Here is a 24,194-nt window from a genome sequence, read left to right on the forward strand (position 1 = left end):
TTGTTTACTCAGATGGATAAAAACAGGAGTGTATTTGTCTTAATCCTGATAAAACTTCTAAATCTGGCAGCTGCTACCTCTTTGAAAATGTTTTGATTGTGGATAAAGTAAGGTGAATAACTCCTCAAACGGTATACATCCATCTTTTACATTTTTTAATGCTGGTAAACGAGCCATTGCACATATTTAAATTCATTTTAAAAATGAATGCATCATAACACAAGCTGTTAGCATTTGTTTTCAAACTCGTTATAATTTTTTTTTTTTTATTCTGTTCTCTTGATTTTATTTTTCAGACCAGTGCTTTGCAAATTAGTCCTAAACCTCTATCTTGGTATACAGGCTTCCCTCATTTTATGCGGGTTCTGTACATACAAATTCGCTCTTATGCGATGACCCTTTTTACACCAAAAATTTTGTTATATGCAAAGTAAATTCACTCTTATGCAATCAGTGTGGTGGAAGCCCACAGTCAGCTGCTTTGTGCGGTGCACTGTGGGAGTGATGCCATAGGCAAAGGAAGAAAAAATTATTTGGGGAGGCTGAGCTGGGTGGATGTGCCCTGGGTAGGCTGCAGCGTCAGCCCCTGCAGCCTGGCCCGGTCTGGCCCCATCAATGCAGCACACCGGGAGCTGTAAGCCATGAAGCTGCTTGGCAGCAGCACCCATGACTGCCACTCAGGGTAGTTGGTGCCCATACTTACAGAGCTGCAGCTGCTCCGGGAGTGGCGCGACGCCCTGTCAGTACAGTCAAGGGGGTCAGTACAGTCGAGGTCTTGGAACGTATCCCTATTTGTTACATTGTAAAGTGGGTTCCCTTTATGCGAATTCAAGTTATGTGCTGTTTTCCAGGAACGCATGTACAGCATAAAGCAAGGGACGCCTGTACTGTCCTTCATGCCTATCCTGCAGCAGACAGCAGCTCTTTCTCTGCCATAGCATTGAAGAAGAGGGGAAAAGAATATGAAATGATCAGACTCTTTAATTTGGTAGTCCATTCTCCTCTTGCTCAATTAAGGAAGCTGCAAATGTCATGACAAGATGGTAATGTTAAAACACTCCCCTCACTTCCCCGCAAAATAAACTATTCAACAGAGATGAGAGTGACCTTCTTAACTTTCTTGTTATACAATACTACTTTTAGCTTCCTGTAGTGAGGTACTCTAATGTCACAGAAGAAGTGGGATAAGAGGATATCTCAGAGAAAATGGATGATTATATCGTGCTGTAGAACTCACCAGCACCTAGTCTGATTCCAGCACATCTTATAGATGAAGCACGTGTTTTGATACCCTGGCCTGTTTATTTGTTCAGTAGTAGTTTTTTATTCTAATTCGTCATCTGGTTTGCATTATTTGCCCCACCTTTCAGTGTTCCTGATTTCTGCTATTTAATTTTTATTTACAGATAATGCCTCAGGTCAAATAAGTCTAGACTGGTATATACATGGCCCTAATCCTTTAGTTCTTCATGCCACAAGTTTTTGTGCTAGTTGCTTCACTTCAAGGTACAGGTAATGCAACTAGGGGCTAGCCATGACGCTGTCAGTGCTGTGAATATGCAGTAAATGACAAGAGTGAATTTTACCACGGGCTTTAACAAACCAGTTCAGCCTAGCGTTTATAGTGGCTACGAAGGGTTACCATCTGATGGCAAATGGATGATTCTGATGATTTCAGTCCAGTTCCTTAAGCACAGATATGCTTATTACAAGAAAAAACTGTCCTAGTTTATATTCTCAGAAGAGACCAAGTCTCGATAAGGCAAATAAGTGACAACTTCTTTCCCACCCATGCAACTTCGGGTTATGGATGGCATGGCATATTGCAGGCCAACTCACAACATCAATGTTCATGATCTACCTGTGAATAAAGGACGTAATGTTCCAGTGCTGTGGGCTGAGCTCTATTTAGGAACATTATATCTATTCAAAAAGGTTCATTAAGTACCTGCCAATTTCCTACAATCCTGCCGCAGCAGTGTGACTTCACTGAATTCCTTCGGAGGAAAAACGAACATTTTAAAAATCACTAACATGGTCTGGCTTTACAAGATGTGTGACTCATTCCTAGAGGTTTTATGGAAGCCCCTGAATGCATTCAGATGCCAAGGTGATAAGTGTGACTTCAATGGCTAGGTAGATGAAATTGCATTGGAAATCTGTTTTCACTGTGTTTGGCTCCGACAGTTTGCAGATTTTGATTTAACACATCATTCACCACATCCCTACTCATCTTCATGGCATGATCTGTGAGCCAGAAGAAGTAGTGATGGTCACCCATTTTTGTGACCCAGTGTAATTTCAAGCATTCAGAATACATTCACAAGGTTCATATATGATTATTTCTTGAGCTTATTATCTTTATACTTATGACTGTAAGGAAAATAAGGTAAGGAAATAAAATCATTAATGTTGCACAGATATTCCAGCTGGGAGTCTGGACAAAAGGCACTCATACTTCATCAGTGATTGCAGGTTCTCAATTGTTTTAATCAGTTAACAAGCTAATCACAAGCTAAGTCTTAAGACAAAGAGAACTCTGTAATCATTTTTTTAAATCTTTCTCTTCCAGAAACAAAACTCTTTCAAAATCAGCACTATAGACTGCTTAAATTTGATATTTGTATTCTATTTCATAGATGGTTCTGGAACAAAATTCAGCTTTGGAGGAGTAAGAGGCTGTATGACAGGCTAAAATAAATCCTAATATAGATGCTATATCTCAGGATATCGAGAGAGTAATTGATTTGTAGACGGTAAATTATTAAAATCATCCCCCAAACATCTGTAAAATATATAGAGAAAAAGAAATCTTTGCTTTCCTTAAAGATGTTTCGTGGTGGGATTGGAAGGATTCAGTGGTGACAGTTTTGCTATTTACATACTCGGTCACTTTGAATGTTAAACTAGCAATCTGGCACACGTACATTTTTCACTAGACTAGCTTTGGCAAGAGAGTTTTTAAAACCAAATGCAAGGTTGTATACAAAAAAGATTAGTTGTATTTATTGAGGAAAATCTTTAAATAAGAAAACACCAAGCCTCCAAATCAAAGGACAACAGGGAATCCTGTGCTATGTCAGTGGCCAAGCTTGGTCCATTTTAGTCACTAATAAATTCTGTGCAAATTCTGACATTACTATAATAACATTCTGTCATCATTGCATAATTATAGCAAAAGAATTGTGTTGTTAGTGTTTCACAGTGTTACCAGGAGAATAAAAACAGCTTAAACAAACTGCTGCAGTGGGTAGAGGGTGCAGGGAGTTCTCAGTGCTGCTTCAGCCGTCCCACCAGCCACAAGGGGTCGTGTCCCTAGGTACCAATTGGCTGAGCCGCAGAAGCTCCTGAGAAGTGAGTAGCCCTGAGCTCTAGGGTGCTGGCCCCAGCCTCCAGCTCCCCCTGGCTTCAGTTCCAGGAGGAGCCAGGCAGGATTATTCTGCCCCAACTGGCACAATTTGCCCCAAACCAAAGTGCATGTCCGGGCACATGCACTAAGGCAAAAAGCCCCAGCTCAAATTTGCGCCACTTCTATTTGAGCTACTGCAAGTGCATATGCCTGCATGCATGGACGCATCCCTTGATGCCTTGAGAAAGGTTAAATTATTTGGCTGGCTATTTCCCTCTCTTAGCTTACTGTGTACTTAGGCATTGTTGCACATGTTGGATCTTCTGACTGATCCATGAAGAAAAGCACCAAACTGTTCACAGTCCTTAAGCTATGTCCGCACTTACCTGCTTCTTCTAGAACAAATTTGTGGCAACAACCAGCAGCTGCCACCGAAGCATGGGTGGTGCTGGCAGTTCTATATGCTTCCACTCTATAGCTGCACTGGCAGAGCAGGAAGTGCACTCTGCGAAGGCACCAGCTGCTGAATGTACCGTGGCAGCCAGCTGGAGGCATTGTAGGACCTACTCATACCATCAGCCAGGGGCTGGATGGCAGAAGCAGCATAACACATGCAGTGTCTCTGCTGGCAGAAAAGAGAGTTCTGCTGTTGAAGAGAGCCCTTCAGGCTGAACACACTCAGAGTTTTGCAGAGTGGAAGCGAAGTGATTGAATTTTCCTGCAATCATGGCTGTGTCAGCAGGTAGGGCTGCAGGGTCCAGAGTAAATGAGGATGCACTATTTCAGGGAATGTTCTGAGAGTCCTTTACCGGCAGGCTAGAGTCTGGCTGGTATTCAAAGCTGCTCCCCCAGCTGAGGGGGTAAGTACTGCCTTGTCCCAGGGGTGAATCCCTCCACTAGTGCAGTTGACAGTGCCGTAGTGGTGGGGGGAGGGGATGAGTGGGCTGACCACTCTGGGCATCGAAGCGAAGGAGCGCCAACAGGTACTGCCTAGCTGGGGCGGGGTGTGGGATGCAGCCGCAAGTGGCTCATGGGGGGGGAGGGAGGCGTGGGGATGGGGGAGAGCTCCCACTGCTGTGTGCACTCCCAGGCAAGCGTGTACCCCCCCCGCCAGATCTGTGCATGGGGCAAGGGTGGACTGCTGCTGCGGGCTTTGCCCTGGGCACCAAACTTCCTTGCCATGGCACTGGCAGTTGGCCTCAGGGTCAGCAGGGCTGCACTGGTACAGCAGGAGATTTACCAGTGTTCGAACACGGTAGGGTTGTAGTATCTGACTATTTATTCAATATTGAACTTTCAGGGGTTACCATTTAACTCAGAATATCTGTATTTACCATAGTTCAAGCAGGATTTGTCAAAACTGGAATCGGAAAACAGTGTACATAACTCTTCATTGTTTCAACAGTATCTTAATTGATTTGTCCACACGTGGGTGCGTGTATGTGTGTGTACAATATCACTATCAAGGAGGGGTGCATGTTGATGCACCTTGTCCAGAGGTCCCCCTGCAAGTTTTATTTTATGGAGTCCAGGGCCATGTTGTTTTCATAAAGCATCTTTGCCTCATCTGTGAATTTCAGGAAAAGAAAATAAATGCCTTTCTGCTGAATAATAAACTTCACATTCTTCTAAGTGGAAATGCATGCAACACATTATGGATAAGATGCTGAAAGTTGTGCATCAGTTACCTTCCTTTTTTTTATATGTATATATAGATATCTAGATATATTTATATATAGACTAAGGAAGTGCCCGTCAAGAATGACGTGTGGGCAGTGGGCATGGAGCGCCACCACCCACTGCCCTGCGCGGCTGAGCCGGATCCGGAGGGGAAGCCCCCCGGGTCCCATATAGCTGAGCCGGTATCAAGCCACACGCCACACTCACCCACCCAGCCACACACATCCACCCAGCCAGCCACATGCTACACACCACACATATATCAAGCCACATGCCACACTCACCCACCCAGCCACATGCCACGCACGCGCGCATACACACACACGCCACCCACTGACTCAGCCACATGCCACACATACACACATCCACCCACACGCCATACACACACACACAGACAGAGCCACATGCCATACACACACACACCCAGCCACATCACACACACACACACACACACACACGGAGTTACACACACACACACAAGCCACACACATATGCTGCACACACCCAGCCACAGCCACTTGCCACCCCCACACCCAGGTGCACGCCACACACACGTGCCTCAGTGCCCAGCCCAGCCTGCCCCACAGTGGGACTCATGTGGTGCCACCACTGTCAAAGCAGGGGCAGAGGCTGCAGCTGCCCCTGCCCCATGCACAGATGGGCCCACGGGCCCCCCTGGGCTCCCCGGCGCTGCCTCTGGAGGAGTCACCAGGCTCCGAGTATCCCATGGCCCAGCCCAGCTGTGGCCACATTCACCGTGACTGGGGCCTTGGCCAGGCCAGGTCATGGAGCCATCAGAACCTGGCAGCTCATGCAGGGGCACGGTGCCACGGAGCCCAGGGGGCAATGCAGGCCCCCCTCCTCCCAGCCCCCCGCAGTGCGTGCAGTGGTGGGAGCCACCTGTCCCCAGCCCTGGAGGAGCTGCCAAGTTCCCCTGGCCCCACAGCTCAGCCCAACCTGAGCACAGCCCACCCCTCTGCTTGGCACAGTCTCAGCCCCAGTCTCCCCGGCCCTTCCAGCAGCAGCAGCAGGCCACCGTGACCCCCCTTCCCTTCCTGCCCCCCATGCCCACTCCCCATGTAGCACCCTGAGGCCGCGCCTCATTCTCCCCGCCCAGAACACCCTGCACCCACTCCCTGCAGCACCCTGCGACCATGCGCCAGGCCCCACCACATGCCCTGCCCCCACATGGCCCTGCCCCCCTGCAGGGCCACGACTCTCACCTCCCCTCCCCTAGTCCCCACCGCCTCCACCTATGTGTCTGTCTGTCAATAAGGCTCCAGGCAGCGCATGCGCAGTTGGCCCAGAGCGTTATGGACAGACAGATGCACTGCCAGAAGTGCTACGGCTTTTATTATATTAGAATATCTATGTTATGTTAACACATCTATATATATAGTTCTGGTAGCAATATGTAAAAAATTATAAATATACTCAACATATAATAGCAGATCACTTGGGGAAATGCATCATTGGGCTCCAGAGGGAAAGTTGCACTCTTTCAGTTAGAGTGCACAATAAATAGGTACATTTTTATGGCATAACTGAATTGCTTGTGTATCCTTTATGCAACTATCTTCTATTCAATGGTACTGGAAAACAGAGTTCTCATTTACGAGCTAGTAGTACTCTGTACTTGTCTGTACTGAAATGTTCTTGACAGATTTTTCTTCGCATGCTTTTAAATTCTGATGGCTGTGTTCTTTGTCTGTTCTTGGCCCTTAATGCACATCTAATCTTTTACTCTTGTCTCTGTATCACCAGGCCTCCTGAACCTGTTTACAGCACTGTGAACAAACTGTGTGATAAGCCACCTTCTCCTAGGCACTATTCCCCTGTCGAATGTGACAAAAGCTTCCTTCTTTCAGCTCCCTACCCCCACTACCACGTAGGCCTGCTCCCTGACTCTGAGATCACCAGGTACTGCATGCGCTTTTTTCTCACTTCCTTTATTAGAATGCATGAGCATCAGTAGTTATAGAGTAATCCCAGCCTCCCTAATGTTCCCTCTCCTGAGGCTTGTGCTTGTCTTTAACCTGGCTTTCACCTCCGCAGCACTGTCCATTGGGAAACGCATTGTACCTCCGTATAATGCTATGGTTACCAAAAAAAAGTGGTGAATACAAGCAGTTTAAATCCATAGGAATGGCTCTCTCAAGTGCTTCTCATTAAATATATTTCATGCTGTAACCTAACTCTGCATTTGTTTTACTTCAGAAATGACTAAGAATTCACCATCAGTTGTAACAGGGGAAGCTGATGCCATAAATTAAGCTCTCTTCAGCTGATGTATTTTGTTTTATTTGATGGGTACATCCTGAGATCATTTAAGGAACGTTAACAAAGAGTAATCACTTCCCCAGCCAAATACTGGCTCATTCTGTCCCTGAAATATTGCATCCCTGAGGATGGCAGCATACTGATGAGAGATGAAACTATGGAAACAGTGAAAGGAGTTGTGTTGTTATGTGCTTACCATTGTCTGAAGTTTATCTTATTACAAATGGTTAATCAGTGAAAATTTCCTTAGACCAAAGTAATCTTTGTCCATATGTTTCAAAATGATCAGTTAACTGTTTTCAGATATAATAATTAGGGACCTCCTGAAATCACAATTTCACAGATTTTTATGGAGAATGTGAAATTTGGCATTGCCCACAAAATCAGGCAATGTCTGCAGAATCCACAAAAAAAAAAAAAAGGAAAAAAAAAGAAAACTTACTGAAAGTAAAATACTGGCTATCCTCATGGCACTGCTGTCTGGCCGTGCAGCCCACCATGGGGGAAGAGGGGAGACATGGGCAACTGGTGCCTCCTGAGCCTGGGGGGGGGTGCACCTGCGGAAGCCAGCGTCAGGGACGGAGCTGGCAAACACCTGCAGACGCCAGTGGGAGGGGTGGGGATGGCCCTGTTAGGGCAGGGGCATGTGCCCCCCCATGCCACCCTATCAGTCGCCTAGGGGGGAAGAGGAGTCCAAAATAGTTGCTGCCCCCACCCTTTGGTGATGATTGGCTGAGAGGACTGCCTGTCATGCGGCCATGTCCTTCTCCACCAATCAGTGGTGAAGGGTGAAGCTGCGTGATGGACAGTCGTTGCAAACAAACAGCAGCAAGAGGCAGGGCCGCCAGAGCCCCTGGGCTATTCACAGGTGAATGGCCATGATAAGCCCTTGAAAATGGCATCCAGCCATGTGAAATCACCTGGCTGTCTCCTCAAGATGGGTAATGATAATCGAACAGACAAAGAATTCAGGAAGATAAAATTTAAGGTTAGATTTTCAAAAGTGAATAGTGATTTGGAGCATTTCTGTTTGGCTGCTGAACTGGAAGGGGTCCGGAAAGGGCCTGATTCTCAGAAAGTACTGATCAGATTACCAGCTGCCTGAAAAGCACTCTAAAGCATCACTTCAAATCACTGGTTCCTCTTGAAAATTTACTCTTATGTGCTGGTCCAAAGACAATTTTTTTTAGAAGCCGATACTGCAAATCTAAAATAACTGAAATATGTTCAGAACTTGGAGTAGAAGTGAAACCTGCCAGCAACAAAGTTTAGAAAGGATTTTGAGGAAACAGAGCAACTGATCATTAATTTCTGATTATCATTCAAGAAGGAACAAATAGGCTTATGGGTGATATCGCAGGAAACGGACAATGTTCTGTATTTAGATGGCTGTTTTGTGATAAGCTTTAGAATAATAGAAGTTTAGCAAAATATGACAGGTAACCAATATCACGTTTGGCAAAGTTGGACACATAATTTGTGTTTCAAATAGTCGCTTATAAATCAAATACATTGTAAAAAGTTGTAAGGAGAAAGGCTCTTTTCTTTAACTTCAGTTTAATTAACATTTTGCTACTTTATAGTAAATTATCAGTCTGGAAAGTATGGATGCAGCCCTTATCCTTAGGAACAGGCTGGCATAATGATGAATGCAGAATATGTTTTGGGTAATTCTAGGATTTTTGGTACCTTCAAACAAATCCCTCTTTTTTCCTTTAATTTTCTTCTTAAGCCTCTCCCTTCAGCAATCAAATGCATTTTGGCTGTGCATCACTTAACAATAGCTGCTTTTATACATTTACATTAAAAAGGCAAAACGCAGTTACAGAAATGCCTGGAGCCATCAGCAATCCACAAGTTACGTAACAGATAATGTATGTACCCAGATGGTCTTAATAGAATTACTCTAATACTTCCTTCCTTCTTCCTTCCTGTTGCTTCACCCTTGTTTGGTATGCATGTTTCTTGCATCTTTTATCAATGCAGATTTTGAACTCTTCTGAGGTAGGGGCTATTTCTGTTGTGCATTTGTACGGTACCTCACATGGGTGTCTGGCCCATAGCTGGAGCTTTTAGGTGCTTTTGCAATACAAATAATACATAGAATAAATATTTGGAGTAGAGCCCGGGAGCCTTGACTTCTGCCTTCCCCGTGAAGGGTCTCTGGTGCTAACGTTCCCGTAAAGTAATCCCAAATGTCAGAGCAATTTCTGTGGAACAAGCATTATCCTTAATAAGCTGGGCTGAAATAATAAATACAATCATATCTGCAGTTTTATCTATAGAGCAGCATTTAGAAACAGATTGTTAAGGATAAAGCGCTAGCAGAGCGCAAAGAGAGAAGATGAGCAGAATTATTAAAGTGGAAAGTCAATGGGTGAATTAATGTCAGATAGTAACAGGAAAAGAACAACAAGATGTAGGAAAACAAATGTGAAAGGCATTGCAGTGCTGTTAAGTATTAATTTAAAGGAGAATAAGCAATAAACTAATAAAATGAGTATGACCAAATATAGTAAGAGCATCCAATACCTGTCAGGTTACAGGAAGAATATTAGGGTGAAAGTTTCTAAGATGTACCTAGAACTGCAGGAGGCCTGGTTTACTGTTTCTGTAATGTAAATAGTCTGCACTAATATGAAGTGTAAAACATCGGCATTTTGGTTAATGACATTTTTCACTAGTAGAAATGAACTTCGCAAGAAACAGGACATGATGAATCAGTCTCTGAATATCTGAACACTCCTACATACAGCACATTAAAATGGATTCCTTCCAAGTCCTGACCAAAAAGCAGGAGTATGTTCTTTCTTACATAGAGATTTAAATCTGCAAAACTAATAATGCCTTTGTGATTGGAAGTAGACAGCAAAATAGTCCATCAGAATCCTACATCCCTGTTTTCCTGCTATAAAGACAAAAGACACCGAGCTAGACAATGGGACAGAAGGACTCCAAGAGAAGCTATGGGCTGGGAGAGGTTCTTCCTCAGCTTGGGTTTTTTGAGAACCCAATCCCACTGCAGGATTTGTGAGTAATATGCTACCTTTAATTGGACCAACTTATGTAGTTGGGAGATAAAGGAGACATGCTTTTGGGCTTCAAATACCCTTTATTGGGTTTGGAAAGAAACCCAGGCTTAATATGACTTAGAGCAATTACTTCTGGTTTTGCCTAATTATGCTACTGAATTTAATCACCTCAAAGGGAAGTTGTCACCTGTGAAGCAAAGAAAAGTTAACCAAGAGAGGTGAAGAGTAGGTTATAACATATCACAAAATTAATGTGACTATTAAAACCATGGTTTTTTGGGTGTCTCAGAGTTATGCATTTCTGTTCCAGGCCTATCTGCTAAAGGTATTGTGTAGACTTCCTTTGAGGATGAGGATGGTGAAGTCTGAGATAGAACAGTTGTTTTGTGAAAAGTGTTTTCCCACTGGTAACAGAGCATTTTGTCCTATGCCACTTTTCTGTGGAAGTTTATTGTGGAGCACAGCGGTGTCTTGGTTTCACCAATACAGTTCCCAAGAGAGCATTAGGTATATTGAATGAGGTCTGCAATATAATCGGCATGTTCCGGATTCATGAACCGTGATGCTTTTGTTGTGAGGAGTGTAGATCAGCCTGTTGGTGGAGATGAATTGGCTTTTCCTGTTTTGGCAAGGTCCAGTTCCTTCCCCCTGTTAGTCACTGAAACTTTTCTCCCCATGATGAGTTTCTGGTGAGGCTGGGGACAGTTTAAATGCTTATTTGAGGAAATTTCTTTCAAGTCTTTGAATGTAGGTGAAATTGTAAGAGAGCTCATCAAATAGATTGTAGTGTGGGATTGGATGTTACAACCAGAGGTGTGCAGCCTGGATCCAGGGTCCTTTTTGTTTAGTAGTAGGTATATTGTTCTTTGATTTCTATTTGGTGTCTATTTGATCATGGCAGGCTGTTAACTACAGGCAGCTGCTCTTCTTTGCTAATGAAAGGGCAGGAAGACGAAGGGCACTCCCTCTAGGGTGGAACATGTGGGCAATCTGATATGCATTTTTTTCATTTGGATGGCAGCTTCTGGAAATAAAGTTTCATGTGCTGTGAGCTAGGTGCTCAGCAGGGATCCTGGTTTTCTCAGATAAAAAAAAAAAACAACCAATTTTCAGATTAGTGACATTTCATTTTAATCACGGAAAAATGTGGATTTTGGGTTACTTTTTTAAATCCAAAAATTGGGGATTTTTTTTTTTATTGGAGAAAACCAGGATCACTGGTGCTCAGTTAGTCTAAATCAGAGCTCCTAGGGGCGTGTCCACACATGCAAGCATGTGCGCTTGCAGCAGCTCAAATAGAAGTGGTGCAAATTTGAGCCGGGGCTTTTTGCCTCAGCGCATGTGCTCGGACATGCACTTTGTTGTGGAGCAAATTGTGCCACTAGGAGCAAAATAACCCTGCCTGGCTCCCCCCGGACCTTCAGCCAGGGGCAGCTAGAGCCCGGGGCCAGCACCTGTGCTGTCCCCAGAAGTATAAAAAGGTGCAGTGTCCTGCCCCCAGCAGTATAAAAAGCCACCCTGGCAAGTAGCTCAGGGCTACTCGCACTCAGGAGCTTCTGGGGCCCAGGCAGTTGGTACCTGTGGATACTACCCCTTGTGCCAGCTGGACTGCTGAAGCAGCCCTGAGAGTTCCCTGCACCCTTTACCCACTGCAGCAGTCTGGCAGTGGGGGCTGCTGCCTGGCTGTGACCTGCTGTGCACCTGACAGACCCAGATGGGGACTGCAGAGCCAGTAGAGGCATCTGCCCCTCTGGGCCAGTGGACTGCGGTTACAGGGTTGGCCTTTGTGCTGCACTACTGCCATGTGTGCCCCCTGCCCGGCCAACTGGGCAGCTATTGCCCGGAAGATGTTCCGGGTGTGGTGGCCTGCTTTGAACAGTCAAAGCATGTCCTCCCGGCCCCATTTGTCCAGGAGGTCAGCCACAGCCAGATGGGTCCAAGGTGCCAGCTCTGAGCAAGCAGGGTCCTGCCACTGGCCTCCCTAGCAGGAATTCTGGTGTTCCCTGTTGGAAAACTGAAAAATCCCCGATAAAAAAAATCTCCAAATCACTCTCTAAAATATCCCCAAATCCATGTTCCTCCACAAGTAAAACAAAAGACCACTATAAAGAGAGAGAGAAAGTGAGACAGAGATCAGTTGGATGATGTTTTATTGATATATCTACAGTGTTAAAGCAAGTCTCTTATCATAATAATAAAATGAACTCTAAATACAGGTTCCATGAATTCATGAATACATGTTTTGCTGCCCTCCCACAGGCCAATGGCCCCCACACAAGGGCTACGGCCCCCCAACATGGGGTTCAGCCCCCACACAAGGGCTTCAGCCCCCCAACAGAGGGTTCAGCCCCCACACAAAGGCTACACCCCCCAAAAGGGGGTTCAGCCCCCACATAAAGGGTTCAGCCCCCCAAAAGGGGGTTCAGACCCCCAACAGGGGCACTCTCACGAGGGGTATGGCCCCCCAACAGGGGGTTCATCCCCCACACAAGGGATACAGCCCCCCAGTGGGGGACAAATGGCCCCCACAGGGGCTACCACCCCAAATTGCAAGGTCCACATGCCCCACCTGGCCCCATCCCCCACCCACTGGCTGCCACACCCAGCCCCACTCCCCTAGACCCCCCCAATGGCTTTTCCACCCAGCCCCACCCCCCAACTTGCACCCCCAGGCCCCCAAGGCTACCCCTACAACCCTAGGCACCATCACTTAAAAAAAAAAACCCAGAAAAAGAACAGGGAAAAAAAAAAGCCTCTGTTTACCTGAGAAGAAGGGGTGGGGGGGGGGGCTCCGGGGCCTCCTGGCAGAGCACAGCACAGACAGACACACAGCAGCTGTTTCGCTGCCCCGCTTCTTTATACTTCGGTTTTTTTAGACCCCTGGATATCCAGGGGCCTAATTTTCTCCCCGCACTGCAAACATTTTTTGTTCCCGCACATGCCTGTTGCCCTGCATCAAAGGGGTTTGAGGCAGGGCAAGAGGCACATGCCCGCTCGTGTGGACATCTCCTAGGAGTTCTAGCTGGCACCAGTTCAAAGTTGTCCTTGTTGACACCAGTTGGGAATTTTCCTCCCTCTATTGTTTTGCCTTCTGTTCAGTTTGTTTGAATAACTGGGCCTCAGGGATTTCGTGTTCAGAAATCAAAAATACAGATTTGATACAATTGAATTATACTTATTTACGGGTGTGGCACAATGCTTCCCTGGTGGATATATCCATGCTAGCTCTAAGTGAACTGGGATGTTTACATAGCATAGTGCTGTGCTCTGAAGAGGGGCCAGCTTGGCTTTTGGAATGAGTAAAGCCATGTAGACAGAGCTAATGAACTTGGTCAAAGCCCCAAACTTAACACAGTTATACTGCTTTCAGCTGTGGAGCTAGCCCATTCAGAGCTAGTTCTGCATTGCAATGTGTAGATGTAGCCCAAGAGATTTTCCTTATCTACTCTACTGATTTGTGAAAAGCCAGGGCCTACCATCAGCACGTTTAACCAAATCAGTTGTTTCAGCTCCTGTTTCAACCGCAAAGAGAATGCTAAACATTACCAAACCAAAAACACTTCACTCTCCATTCTGACTGCGAGGTGATTACTGTAATTTGTACTTTCCTCCCCACATGGAAGTTTGTGTGGACAGTCAACCTGGCACTTGTGATAATTACAAGTGCTGTGATATTTCACGTAGGTTTCTCATTGAAAAAAAAAATAGCTTCAGGATGAAAAATACAGCACAATCTCATTATAATGAACCCCCATCAGACAGGAAGAAAAGTTCATTAAGAAAGGTGTTCACTAAAACAGTCAATTTGTCAACTTGGTACATCATAGTAATGAAAAAAAAAAAACTTCTTGCTGTCTCAGTCATTAAAAGGAGGGGTGGTGCAGTATGCAGTGGTACAGTAGCTGAAATCTGCTTTACATTTTCCCAGGAAAGGAGTAACAACCCATCCAAGGGTTGCTGCCTCTTGGAACAACTTTAAAGCATCTCAGACCAAGGTCCAGATTTGAGAAGTTGTCAATATACACGGAGGGCCACAGATCTTAAAAGAATTTAGCTTCCATTTGGGCATTAAAGTGATTAGATTCTCAAAATAACTTCTTGTGTTACGGCCATGCTTTCACGACGGGGAGCTAAGGATTTCTGAAAATCAAGCTCTTATTTTGAGATGAGACCCAGCCCCTTCCATCTAGCCCTGGTTGTAGCTGCTGAGTACCCCTCAGTGGAATACAAAACCTGACCCAAAGGGCAGAGGTCCTAATTCCTTTGCTGTGGAATATCTACCTCCACTAACTGGAGCTCACAAATTTTGTCAACAAGCTTTGCCTGGATATTGTGCCCTGCTGACCTTACTAGATCTTCAGCAGCCTTTGATGCAGTTGGTTATGAGGTGTTGCTAAAGTGGTTACATGACCTGGTGGTCATCCCCTGACCTCACGATCCCTTTGGGAACTTTCCTGCAGCCTCTATTTTGTCACCCCTCCTGTTCTATTTGTAAATGAGTCCACTGGGAGAGATTGTGCAGAGATTTCCGGAGAAATGCCATCAGTATGCTGATGATACCTAGCTCTACTTTGCTTTTTCATCTGACCCAGGCTCTGCAGTCCTCTCATGGTACCTGGCTGCAGTTGGGGATTGGATGTCAGAGAAACAATTGAAACTGAATCCAGACAAGACAGAGGTCGTGGTGGTGGGCAGACCACTTGATTTGTGGGGAGATTGTGATACCTATCATTAATGAAGTTGAGCCTTCTCTTGTAACTCAGATTTTCAGCTTTGTGGTACTCTTGGATCCTCTGCTGACCTGGATCTTCAGGAAGTAGTCATAGCTAGGAGTGCCTTTAACCAGCTCCATCTAGTGAAAAAGCTGCAATCCTTTCTTTCAAAGTCAGATGTAGCTATCACCATGCATGCCTTTGTAACCCCCTGCTTAGACTATTTCAGTGTTTTCTACATGGGGCTGCCCTTGAAGACCATCTAGAACCTGCAGATGGTGCAAAACATGGTAGCCTACCTCCTGATAGGATTGGGTCACCAGGAGCATGCAACTCCAGGACTCCAGAGCCCACATTGGTTCCCAGTAGCTTTCCAGGTGCAATTCAAGATGCTGGTTTTGGCCTGTAAGTCCCTAGATGGTCTGGGCCTTATGTATCTAATGAACCACCTTTTTCTTTGTGCCTCATGGCTATGCCTAAGGTCAACCAAGAGCAACTTCCTGCAAGTATTATCAGTGTGCCGGTGAAAACATGCACACTGAGGTCACTCTCAGTAGTCGCTCCCCTACTCTAGAACATTTCTTCTTCTTGAGGCTCATCAGAGCTGCAGTGATAACATCTTTCAAGTGCACTGCAAGACCTTCCTATTTGTGTAGGCATTTAGCAAACAAAGCTAGGCTTGGACACTGTTTAGGGGGGTTCTGTCTTGTGTTGACACTCCAGTTGTCTTTTAAGTTGTTTTGTGCTCTTGGTTTGTTTGTTTGTTTCTTTTTATAGGTTATTCTGTTTTTTAATTGTAAACTGTCCTGGGCCTTTGTTAGGAAGGGTGGCATATAAATCCAACAAATAAATAAAATCTATAAGTAAACCCTCTGTGATGATCAAAGGGTTTTGAAGGCCTCACTTCCCTCACCTGATTCCTCCATCCCACCAGCCTCCAAAAATAGAATCTCTCCCTTTTCCCAACCAGATGCAGAGTGGTCTACCTTTCTCACATACTCTCTTAAGAAGTCATCTCCTTTGTTTCTGTCAGTTTTAGATTTCAGCTTTGGGGTGCTTCTGGATCCTTTGCTGTACTTGCATCTTCAGGAGGCAGCAGTGGCTAAGTAGGCCATTCTGCATCTGGTTGGGAAAGGGAAGGAGTCCCTATTGATTGTAATGAATTCGATGATATGGTCATTTCATATATGAAGATGTTTCTCAGCTTCTGAGGAGCAGCTTATAGAAGGATTTGGGAGTCCTGGTGCCATAGTCCCCATTCCAGGTGGAAAAAAAAGGTTACTGGACCCAATCCTGAACTGATGTAGCTTGGTGCTGCTTTACCACCATTCTTCCAGGTGCTAAGAGAGCTGTGCTAATTCAGACCAGCTGGGAACTTCTGTTCCATTGAAGACAGTGGGACTTCTAGCAAAGACGAGGGGAAAATTAGAGAGAATTCAGTGGGAAAGAATGCAGGGGACTCATTTCCTGGCTTTGTTTATTATTGATGACTATGTACATACTTAGAAAAGGTTTTTAGTGGTGAAAGAAAACTGGAGCTCACAGATGTAGCATTACATTCAGAGAGAAATAGCTGTGATTTCCAGTTATCTATCAATAGATTTGTGTGTCTGTTAACTGCCCCTCAAATGTAGACAAATAGTTTCTGCATTACAATGCTTTTGAACTCCTGTCTTGTGAAAACTCCTTGATCTTGAATTTGCTTTGAACTCTGCTTATATTGGTGGTTTCCCTGTCCACTCTTACATCTTTTTGGTATTCTAGACACCTGTTCAAGTTTTGTTCAAAGAAAGCACCAGTGTTATTGACTTCTGTGATTTTTATCATGGGCCTTGCATTATTTCATACTTCTTCAAGGCCCAGCTTATGCCACCATGCAATTACATCAGAATCTCAGCTTTCACTGATACCCTTCTAGTTCTTGTTTTCATGACAAGGAAAATGGAATTAAAGAAACAAATAAAAGAAACCCATATAATTTTAAAATTCTCATTATTTTCAAGTAAAAATCCCCTAATTTTATAGGCCCTCCTGGTAATGAATGTTTTATAGGCCCTCTTGGTTTGAATGTTTAGTGCTAGTAGTACATGGCCGTAGCAATATAAGTCTAGGAGCTGAGAACTCCTGAAATTAAAGTACTTGCTCTGACTCTGGCCTGTTTCTTGCCTTAGGCAAGTTCTTCATCTTCTGTGCCTCATTTTCCCTACTTCTGAAATGAGATTAATGCCACCTATTAGGCTAGGGACAGAAATTACACATAAACTGGTATAAGGGATAGGAAGCTGGTTCAAATCTGTGACACAACAGAAGTTCAGTGCACACAAACCACTTTCAAAATGGCCAGAACTGATTTAAGATAAACCTGGATGGATGTAGCATCAGACGTACTGATTTAGGTTAAATCGGTTTATTGAACTTCTGTCCCAGAGCCACTCCAGATCCAAGTTAACTCACAGCTCCCTTCCTTGCAGGGTAAGTGGGCTAGTCATGCCCCAAGCTGTCTGCTCCAGCTGAGTAGGGAGGCATGCTTTAGTGTCTCCTGTCTTCTGGCCTGGGCCACTGCAGGCATGTGGATGCATTTCTGTAATCAAAAGTGAATGTCTGTTCGCTTGCTTGCTAAGTTCAATATATGCAGCTTAGACTAACCTGCAAGAATTGAATCAATTCAGCCTCTGGCATTTTGACTGTCTGTACTTAGCCCTAGAGGCATTGTGCAGAGTAGTTATTGCTGAAAGATGAAACGTGTTATGTACAAAAGTATTATGAATAGTGTCAAAACATTTGAGAGGTATTCATGTTGTTATAATAATGTTTTATGTTTGTATAATTGTATTTATCCTGGAGGATCCAAAGGCACTTGATGAACTCTTTTCTTGCTGCTGCCTCTTGAGCAGCAAGCAAACAATGCACAGTGCAGCTGTCAGACAATAAACTACCTGAGTACACATCTGAATGTAGTAGGTGGGGTGTAGCCTCTGAATCAGGACATCCAACTGCTGGAAGCTGCAGTGGGAGAGGATCAGGGGATGGAAAATTGTGGACATCACTGTTTACCCTCCCCTTCGGTATTTACCCTTTGCCACTTTGTGAGACAGGATACTGGGCTTAATCGGCCTATAGTCCAATTCCATAAATGGAAATTTTTTATGTTCTGATCTATTTTCAAGGAGTTTTAGGCTGGGCTTCATCGTGTAAGCAGTTGGGTGCCTGCAACTCTTACTGAAACCCAGCAGAGTTGTGGGAGTTGAACATTTTGCACAAGCAAGCACATTTTGCACAAGCATCATTGAGCACTAATGCTCCTCAAGCCCTTTTTGCCATGGTACCCCTTCTCCCTTGTCAGTTATCTCTGCTGCTCTTTTCTTCACAGTTTTCTCCACTGGTAAAGAAATACTCACTGTCAAAAAATGGCGCATTTCACTGTTCTTCATGTCAAGCGTGCTTTCCTAGAAGACTCCTTTGATTATCAATGAAATGCACATAGCACAGCAGTGCCCCTCCCCTTTTTCATTCCCAGTTGTTTAATATGATAATTAAATCTCAAAGAATATGTCTAACCAAATCCCAGGCTATTTGAAATGCCTGACAGCCTGAAGATGAGGCCCATCAAAGCAAGCCATATACAACCTTGTTGTTTACAGATTTCATTGTTGGACATGCCCCAAATAAACACACTACCTTTCTTGAATTTAAACCTGATTTAATCATATTCTTCCTATTTAAATCATATTAATTTATTCATTTTATAGGATATATTGCAAATAAGGATAACAAAGTTAGGAATGATTCTACTGGGATATGATGTTTCCTCAACCAAGTGTCATAATATCAATTTATGGGGTGAACTGCACCTTTTAAAGGCCAGCTAGATGCAACAAGACTGAATGTGGTGGATTGTCACCATATTACATAGCCCAGAGTAACAATGAAAGATTATGTGACAGTAACATCAAAGTTTAATGTGCACTTACTCATTTAAGGGAAATAAGCATCGTTCAGGCTTGAATCATTGACATCGCTGTTTATTTTAAATCAACATAATGCAACCTGATGTCAAATAGGAAAGGAAATAGTATAATTTAAAATAACTAGCAATATAATATTTGGAAAAGTCATCCCATTGTTATAATGATCATCTAAATGATCCAGAAGCTCAAGGTTTGTTCTCAAAAGTGATATCAGGCCAGATTTGTGGATGTAATCTATAGATGTAGATTAGTGCAAAATTACAATGCTAGGTTAGATGCCTAACTTCTGCTGAAGTCTGCTTGAGTGTTTTTGAAAATCCCTTGCATATTTAAATACATCATCAAGTGGTGACTAAATATATTTGTAAATTCAGTGCTCAAACACTTCTGAAAATAGGGTTTGGGCTCCTAAGTCACTTAGGAGTTTTTCAGAATGTTACGATCTCTTTTTCTGACATTCCTTTATTCTTTGAATTAACTTATTGTAATTTAGGGAAACAATAACGTCTTAACTGAAGCAATATTTTCCTTCCTTATTATTTGCTTTTAATTTGATCATTTTTCTAGTCATCTGATCATGGACTTGTTGGGGAAGGCTGAACAAAAAAAGGCATTGAATTGCATCCAATATTAGTTTCTGCTAGACAGTCATTAAGAGACCTGCACTTTCCTTGGTCTTTCTTTTGTTTCTAATATCTTTATCAAAGGATTTTTATACTTCTTATGTGTCTTGCCAATGGTATCTCAGTTTGTGTCTTGGTCTTTCTGATTTCATCCCTACATGCTTGTATTGTACTTTTCTACTCATCCTTACTAATATAGTAAGTTTCCACTTTTCATAGGATTTCTTTTTAGGTAAGTCCTTGCAGGGATCTCAGGGTTTAGCCAAGCAGGTGTCTTGCTATGTATTCTATGCTTATCTTGTATTGGGATAGCTGACTTGTGCTATTAAAGTTATCTCTTCAGGGAGCAACCAACTCTCCTAAACATCTTTTTTTCCCCCTACATTTGCTTCTCACGGGATCCTTCCTGCCCATTCTCTGAGTTTGTTAAACTGTACATTTCTGAAGGTGTGTTTTTATTCAACCTTACGCCTTCAGAATTTCAGCTCATTCCTCTCTGTTAGGAAAAAGCGAATTAAGAAGAGACTCTTTTAGTGGGTTTCTAATGTCTTTAATAAAATAGATGACAATTTTGAATAAAGAATGATTCAGTTTTGTTCTTTCTTTCATTTTTGGGCTTGCTCCAGAGCTGTTTTGTCAGAATTAATGGTGTAATTTTCAGAGGAGCTGTGCACCTGCAGATATACTTATGCTCCTGTTCAGCACCTATGAACATTAGGCCACATATCCTTAGTTTATAAAACGGACAGGAAAATTGATGCTGCTTAATGTATTTTATGCAAGGCTTGCCACTGCAGCTGTATATTTAAAGGAAAACAAATATGTTGATTAGTTCTCATTAAGAAAGCATCTGTAAATTACTCTTGTTTTGAAATATGCCTGTTGTTATGGTTACAGATTATATAAAACACAAGTGATTGACAGTTCAAGTCAACTCATGAAAATCCAAACAGGCCAGCCTGTAGTGTCTTTGTTTGAAACATACTTTTCTGTGAGCTGTTACTTTTTTTTTCTTTTGAATGATTTCCTTTCTCTGTGACATGCTCTGTTCCAATGTATGAAAGATTTTTTTTTCTTCTAATAACTCCCTAAAATCAGTTTGGCAGAACAAATGGTTTACTGAAAGGCCAAGAGCCCAGATCCAAATGTGATACTGTTCGGGGATACTTAAAACCAGTTTGGGGACACTGAGCCCATCTTTAATTTGTGCATTTACATAAAATATACCAGATTATATACTAGGTGGCTGAGTAGCTCATGGGATTTCTATAATGATGAGATAACAAAGCCCTTAATTTATACAAATGTACTCCAAGTTGGTAGGTGTTAATGAATGTTGCTTTGTGACAGCTGTTTGATAATGTAACAGGGTGGTTTGGCCCTTCAAGAGGCACCAGAGAGCCCATGGTAGAGGCCCAGCAGCTGGCAATTAGCCACTCAAGGAGCACCTGGAGGCCATTAGAAACCCCAGAGAGAGAAGCAGGAGGTAGTTAAGGGGAAGGAGCAGTCCACAAGCAGGTGAAGGTGTGCACAAACATTACATTAAAATAGACCTAAGCAGAGTTAAGTTGATCTAAATGCCCAATCACACAGGTGGGCAGAAGGCTGAAATCACCCCAACAATGGTGCACCCAATCTAAGTTCACCTGAGGAGGTGCACTAACATAGATTGAGTTCATGCCCACCCAGTTTTAAAAAGGGTTAACCCAATCTCATGAATGCCTGCACAGGTTTGCAGTACAACCCCCCCAGCCCCAAGTTTGTGCTATTCCTACCCCTCCAACCCTAACTGGGCTATTTTTAGCCCCCCAAAGACTCTCCTTGGATGCACCAAACCCCTCCATGAACTCACTGGCCCTCTCCATTCCTCCTGCCCCTCTGCCCACCCCAAGTTACTTACACCAGTTGCTGTGCATGGCTCCTGGGACCAGTAAACAGCTGTATGTCCTGCTCCTGGTCTGTGTTCACAGATGGCTAATGTGAAAAAATTAGACGGTTGGTCTCAGTTTAGCTCCTGGTGAACAAGTTTCTCCATCATAAAAACAGTGGCCACAACTGATGCTATAATCACTTGGCTGACTGTGGTGGTCTCAGCAGAGGAACCACGGATTCCTCCCACTTAGAAGAATACATTATTCTTACACCCCTCAACATTGGTTTGACTAGGTCAGCGGTATGGCATATTACCATGGGGCAGGGCATAAAAGATTGTGTTGTGGCTTCCTATATTGTACCTGTTGTACAGATAGTTTCCAGAGTTGTATAAATTGTATGCAAACGGCTTACTGGTTAAAGCAGCAAATAATGAGTCTTGAATGTACCACAGACCCATCACGTGACTTCGGGTACACTAGTCTCCTTCAATTTTCCAGTCTCTTAAATGTATAATACACAAGCACAGGCAGCTATGCTCAGTTATGAGGGCCCAGAAAATTTCCCCCAAGGGTGGTAGCACATTATTTTGTGCACCACACAAGACAGAGTGCAGTTATGATGATGATCTGTTATCATTTCCATGAACTGGAGTTATAGGAGCCATCACTGAAACAAACTGGTCTGTTAATTGAGCATGTGCTATTGATGCTGGAAATGCTGTGGAATAATTATGATAAGCTTGACTTATTTGTGTGGTGTTCTAGTTTTACACTACAACAGCTTGTTTGATTTCAGGAGATGATATCACTTTAACACTAGAGTAATGCAGTGCTGAATCAAGCCCTGAGTTATGCTGCACATAGGTATTACTGTTGACTATGCATTTCACAAGCCACTTATATGCCTACAGCTGCATCACTTTCTGCTGTGACACTGTTTTTTTTTCGCAAGTCCAGCAAAGCTGGACTGTGAATGGGACACCTGTGGATTGGTTGGAAAGCAATGTTAGAAAATGAGCAGGTGTCTTGTTTTCTAAGCCTGTACTGAACCAGTACCCCATAATGGTTTTGGATGGCACTGTGTTGCAGAAGCCAGTGGAATTTGGATCGGATGTTTTAACTAGGTCATTATATCATGAGTGAATCTGTAGCAATTTATTTTTTTCCACTCTGATCAACTTTTAATCATAGAATCAAAGAAATCCAGTCTGGGAAAGACCTATGAGATTATTCAGCCCAGGTGCCTATGTATACATGGCTCTTTCCTTTATTTTCTCTGTCTGTCTCTTTTATCCATCTAGCTGTGCATCATATGGTGCATCTGCACTACTGCTGCTATGAAAATGGATAATTACTCAATACAACTATCAATGCAATGATTTCCATTTTGCTTGCACTTAAATATGCATTTTAGGGTTAATGACTTTTGGAGTACAAAGTGGAATTTGGACATATCTGTCCTACTTTTAGGTATGCATCTCTAATTCTGCAAGAGAGGAAGAGGAAGGCTTGACTAGTACTCTTTTTGGCCTCTTTTAAATATATTTAATGTATATAACATCATAATGCTTTGTAGCATTTAAGATAAAATAGATGGGGTTACATGTTTGCAAACTCCCATGAGAGATTCAGTAGTCCTTCTGTGGGTCTTAGGTTTCTAAAGTGATCTATTCAAAATATTACCCTCAGGCCTTTTCTATTAATAATTTACCATAACCCTCCCTTGAATTCTACCTGCATGGATCAGCTTCTGGGTATAAGCCTTGAGATAATTAAGATGAAGCTGTATTCGTTAAGACTGTAAGCGCTAAGAAAAATGTTTTAACTGCTTCTGAAAGTGAAGGAAGACTAGGATGTGTGTTTCATGGAACTGTGTCCTGAAATCATGATAGAATCAGAGACTGATAGAAAATTGGGGTTAGAAGGGACCTCAGGAGATCGTCTAGTCCAACACCCTGCTCAAAGCAAGACCATGACTTTGGGATGCAGCAAAATAAAACATATCCAAGGCAGAGGGAAGCACCAAGCCCCGTGCAGCTCAGGGGCTGTGCAGGCAGCCTGGCATCAGCCCGTGCAGGTAGGCTCCACTGAAGGGGGAAAAAAAGCAGCGAGCCTGATCTTTTCTTTTTTCTCCCTGAAGCCTGCCTGTCTGCCTGAGCTGCGTGGGAGCCCAGTGCTTCCCTTTGCAGCTGCAGGGGGGGCGGGGGAGGCATTGCTTCCCTCCGTGGCTGCAGTGCCCCCCAGGACCACCCAGGCCAGGTTCTTGCAGGTGGGTGCCGCCTGGGGGGCGCTGCCACCACCGCACAGGGAAGCCCCGCCCTCCCCTTCAGCTAAGGGACCGCTTGACTTGCTGGCAGCTCACACCCCATATTCCCACCCCACCACCGCCAGGGAGGCAGTTAAGGATTGGGCCCAACCCTTGTGTATACACCATGGGGGTTTACTTCACACTGAATTGAAGCAGTGTTTTTAAAAACCCACCACTTCATTTTAGGGAGAATTAAACCGAAGTAAACTGTCCTGGGATATACAAGCAGCCATTGCTCCTTGTCCTGTCATCTGCCACCGCTGAGAACAGTCCGGCTCCATCCTTTTTGTAACCCCCCTTCAGATAGTTGAAGGCTGCTATTAAATACTCTCTCAATCTTCTCTTCTTCAGACTAAACAACCCCAGTT

At 43.8% G+C, this 24,194-nt stretch overlaps 1 protein-coding gene across 10 annotated transcripts in view; it reads left to right on the forward strand.

Annotated features, from left to right (window-relative positions):
* Window positions 1-24,194, forward strand: part of DLG2 (discs large MAGUK scaffold protein 2) — a 1,595,452-nt gene that overhangs the window by 1,170,395 nt on the left and 400,863 nt on the right. For 7 of the 10 annotated variants that reach the window (XM_059722034.1, XM_059721995.1, XM_059722020.1 and 4 more), the window contains one exon: window positions 6,794-6,949. The exons of the other annotated variants lie outside the window; for them this stretch is intronic. In XM_059722034.1, the coding sequence (XP_059578017.1) occupies window positions 6,794-6,949 (156 nt within the window). The remainder of the gene's footprint in view (window positions 1-6,793; window positions 6,950-24,194) is intronic. 10 annotated transcript variants of the gene reach the window in all.

Source organism: Alligator mississippiensis, chromosome 1, assembly GCF_030867095.1.
Source record: "Alligator mississippiensis isolate rAllMis1 chromosome 1, rAllMis1, whole genome shotgun sequence".
Lineage (NCBI taxonomy): Eukaryota > Metazoa > Chordata > Crocodylia > Alligatoridae > Alligator > Alligator mississippiensis.